The sequence below is a fragment of the Nicotiana sylvestris genome, chromosome 12 (assembly GCF_000393655.2).
Source record: "Nicotiana sylvestris chromosome 12, ASM39365v2, whole genome shotgun sequence".
Classification (NCBI taxonomy): domain Eukaryota; kingdom Viridiplantae; phylum Streptophyta; class Magnoliopsida; order Solanales; family Solanaceae; genus Nicotiana; species Nicotiana sylvestris.
In genome coordinates, this window is record NC_091068.1 from 121,329,781 (window position 1) to 121,332,892 (window position 3,112).

Sequence of the window (3,112 nt, forward strand, 5' to 3'; positions counted from 1 at the left end):
GACATGCATTTCGGATTAATCAGCCCATCCATTCACCCAATCACATTTCAGTTCATGCCCCGCCTTCATACTTTAAATCGGGATTTCCATAATCCAATCTCTCTGCAAAGTCACGAACCTCATTCGGCTTATAGTGTCCTGAAGGGTTTTCACCAGCAAACCTCTCTCATTTGTTCATCTCTCAATTGACCGTCGCCTTGCGGTGACCGCGAGGGTTTTCACTAATAAGTATCTCTCATTTTTTAATTTTTCTCTCAGCTTTCCATCGCTTACGGTGCCCGTAAGGGTTTTCACCAATAAGACTCTCTCATTTATTACTTTTTTTTGTGCATGAACAAAGTGTTGCCCATGATGCGAATCATACATCTATCTCGCTTGACTTGGCATTCCTCAAGGATTGATCAGAAGGTCTTTCTTTGGACTGGGGTGCGGGCTTCTGGACGGGGTTAGAAAGAAAAGGCGACATGCCGGCTTAAAAACAGTTTAAAATAGCAGGGTTCAAAATTACAACTTTTGGAATCAGATCTTTTGCAACACCACAACTCCTGCCCCAGTTTCTTTGAGTCTGGGGAATTTTGGATTTTTATTTTGATGTGACCGAACTTTAGGGCTGCCTACGTATACTTAAAAGGAATCAGGTCGAACGTAGTTCAAGACTTAGGATTTGCTTTGTTTTTTGTTATTTTTTCTTTTGCTTTCTTTTCCTTTTTCTTTTTATTTTCTTTCTTTTACTTTACTTTTTTTTTCTCTTTTCTCTTTTTCTATTTTTTTTATTTATATTTCTAAACTCTACTTCCGATTCCGAGAGAGGGGTATGAAAGAAAATAAATACGGCTCAAAGGAGTAACAAAGGATAAAAGTGTTCAGATAATAGAATAAAATACCTTCGTCATTTCAATTTTCGAAACATGCCAAATACAAACAACACAATTGAAGACAAACCAAAGAAATCATATATAATATCTCTTGACTGCATCAGAATTGACAGCCATATCTACACATTTGCCTTCTATATCTATTAAATACAAAGCACCATCGGGCAACACTCTTGTTACAATGAACGGCCCCTGTCAATTTGGGGCGAACTTGCCTTTAGCTTCAGCCTGATATGGAAGGATGCATTTCAATACTTGCTGACCCACTTCAAATTTCCAGGGACGCACCTTCTTGTTGTATGCTCTTGCCATTCTCTTTTGATACAATTGACTGTGGTATACTGCCGCCAGTCTTTTCTCATCAATCACACTTAACTGCTCTAATCGGGTTTTGACCCATTCATCATCATCAATTTCAGCTTCAGCAACCATTCAAAGGATAGAATCTCGACTTCCGCGGGTATAACTGCTTCAGTCCCATATACCAGCAAATAAGGAGTTGCCCCTACTAAAGTGTGAATAGTAGTGCGATAACCCAGCAAAGCAAAAGGCAACTTTTCATGCCATTGCCTAGAACCTTGCATCATCTTTCGAAGAATCTTCTTTATGTTCTTGTTGGCCACCTCAATAGCTCCATTTGCCTTGGGACGATACGAAGTGGAATTTTGATGTATAATCTTGAACTGTTGGCATACCTCTTTTATTAGATGGCTGTTGAGATTGGCAGCATTATCCGTGATGATTACCTAGGGGATTCCGAACTGGCAAATGAGATTTGAATGGACAAAATCCACCACTTCCTTCTTGGTCACAAATTTGAAAGTCACAGCTTCGACCCACTTGGTAAAGTAATCAATGGCCACCAGAATAAACCTGTGCCCGTTCGATGCTGCTGGCTCAATTGGTCCAATGACATCCATGCCCCAAGCAACAAAGGGCCAAGGTGCGGACATTGTATGCAACTCGGATGGCGGAGAATGAATCAGATCACCGTGTACCTGGCATTGATGACATTTACGCACAAAGCTGATGCAATCTCATTCCATGGTGAGCCAATTTTAACCTGCTCGAAGAATTTTCTTTGCCAAAACATATCCGCTCATATGCGGCCCGCAAACTCCGGAATGCACTTCGATCATGATGGTCGAAGCTTGTTTAGCATCTATGTACCTCAGCAGTCCAAGATCTGGAGTTCTCTTGTACAAGACTCCCCCGCTCAAGAAAAATCCATTAGCCAAGTGTCGAATCGTTCTCTTTTGATCAGCCTTAGCCTGTACTGGATATACCCTCGACTTGATGTACTCCCTGATATCGTGGAACCGAGGTTCATCATCAAGTTCCTCTTCAACCATATTACAATAAGCATGATGATCACGAACTTGAATATGCAAAGAGTCGACATAAGCCTTATCCGGATGGTGTAATATTGACGCCAGAGTAGCCAAAGTGTCGGCAACTTCATTATGGATCCTAGGAATATGCCTGAACTCTACCGATCTGAATCGTTGACAAAGATCATGCAGACATTGTTGATACGGTATGAGCTTCAAATCTAGAGTTTCCCATTCTTCCTGAATTTGGTGCACTAACAGATCTGAATCTCCCAAAATCAGTACTTCATGGACTCCCATGTCTACAGCTAACCTCAAACTCAAAATGCATGCCTCGTACTCGTCCATGTTGTTAGTACAATAGGAACGAAGCTGGGCTGTAACAGGGTAGTGGTGCCCTATTTTAGAAATGAGCACAGCCTCTATTCCGACACCTTTCATGTTAGTGGCTCCATCAAAGAAAAGTTTCCAACCTGGCTTTTCATCCTGCTCTACCTTGTCAATATGCATCACCTCTTCATCAGGAAAATAAGTTCTCAATGGCTCATACTCTTCATCTACTGGGTTCTCGGCCAAATGATCGGCCAATGCTTGGGCTTTCATCGCAAGCCGAGTCACATTGATGATCTCAAACTCTGTGAGCAAAATCTGCCACTTTGCAAGTCTTCCTATGGACATAGGCTTCTGAAAGATATACTTTAGAGGATCCATGTGAGAAATGAGGTAAGTAGTGTAGGATGACAGATAATGCTTCAACTTTTGTGCCATCCAAGTCAGGGCGCAACATGTCCTTTCAAGGAGAATATACTAAACCTCATACGATGTGAACTTCTTGCTGAGATAATAGATGGCTTGATCCTTCTTGCTAGTAATGTCATGTTGACCCAACACACAACCGAATGAATT

The 3,112-nt window shown here is 41.5% G+C and overlaps 1 protein-coding gene across 1 annotated transcript; it reads right to left on the reverse strand.

Moving 5' to 3' along the window:
* Positions 1–1,255: 1,255 nt before the first annotated feature.
* On the reverse strand, positions 1,256–2,884 carry LOC138883633 (uncharacterized). Its single transcript, XM_070164329.1, has 3 exons — positions 2,369–2,884; positions 2,046–2,281; positions 1,256–1,586 (listed from the first exon to the last, which is right to left on the reverse strand). Exons 1-3 carry the CDS (start codon positions 2,882–2,884, stop codon positions 1,256–1,258), a joined length of 1,083 nt encoding a protein of 360 aa, XP_070020430.1.
* Positions 2,885–3,112: the final 228 nt, after the last annotated feature.

Excerpts from the sequence above, each read along its gene's own strand:
- LOC138883633 (XM_070164329.1), bottom strand. The coding sequence starts at position 2,884 with ATGTCCATAGGAAGACTTGCAAAGTGGCAGATTTTGCTCACAGAGTTT. Across the intron at positions 2,282-2,368 it reads TTTGTCAACGATTCAGATCG|GCTTATGTCGACTCTTTGCA; the intron begins GTAGAGTTCAGG and ends CATCCGGATAAG. Across the intron at positions 1,587-2,045 it reads CCAGATCTTGGACTGCTGAG|CCATCTAATAAAAGAGGTAT; the intron begins GTACATAGATGC and ends CAATCTCAACAG.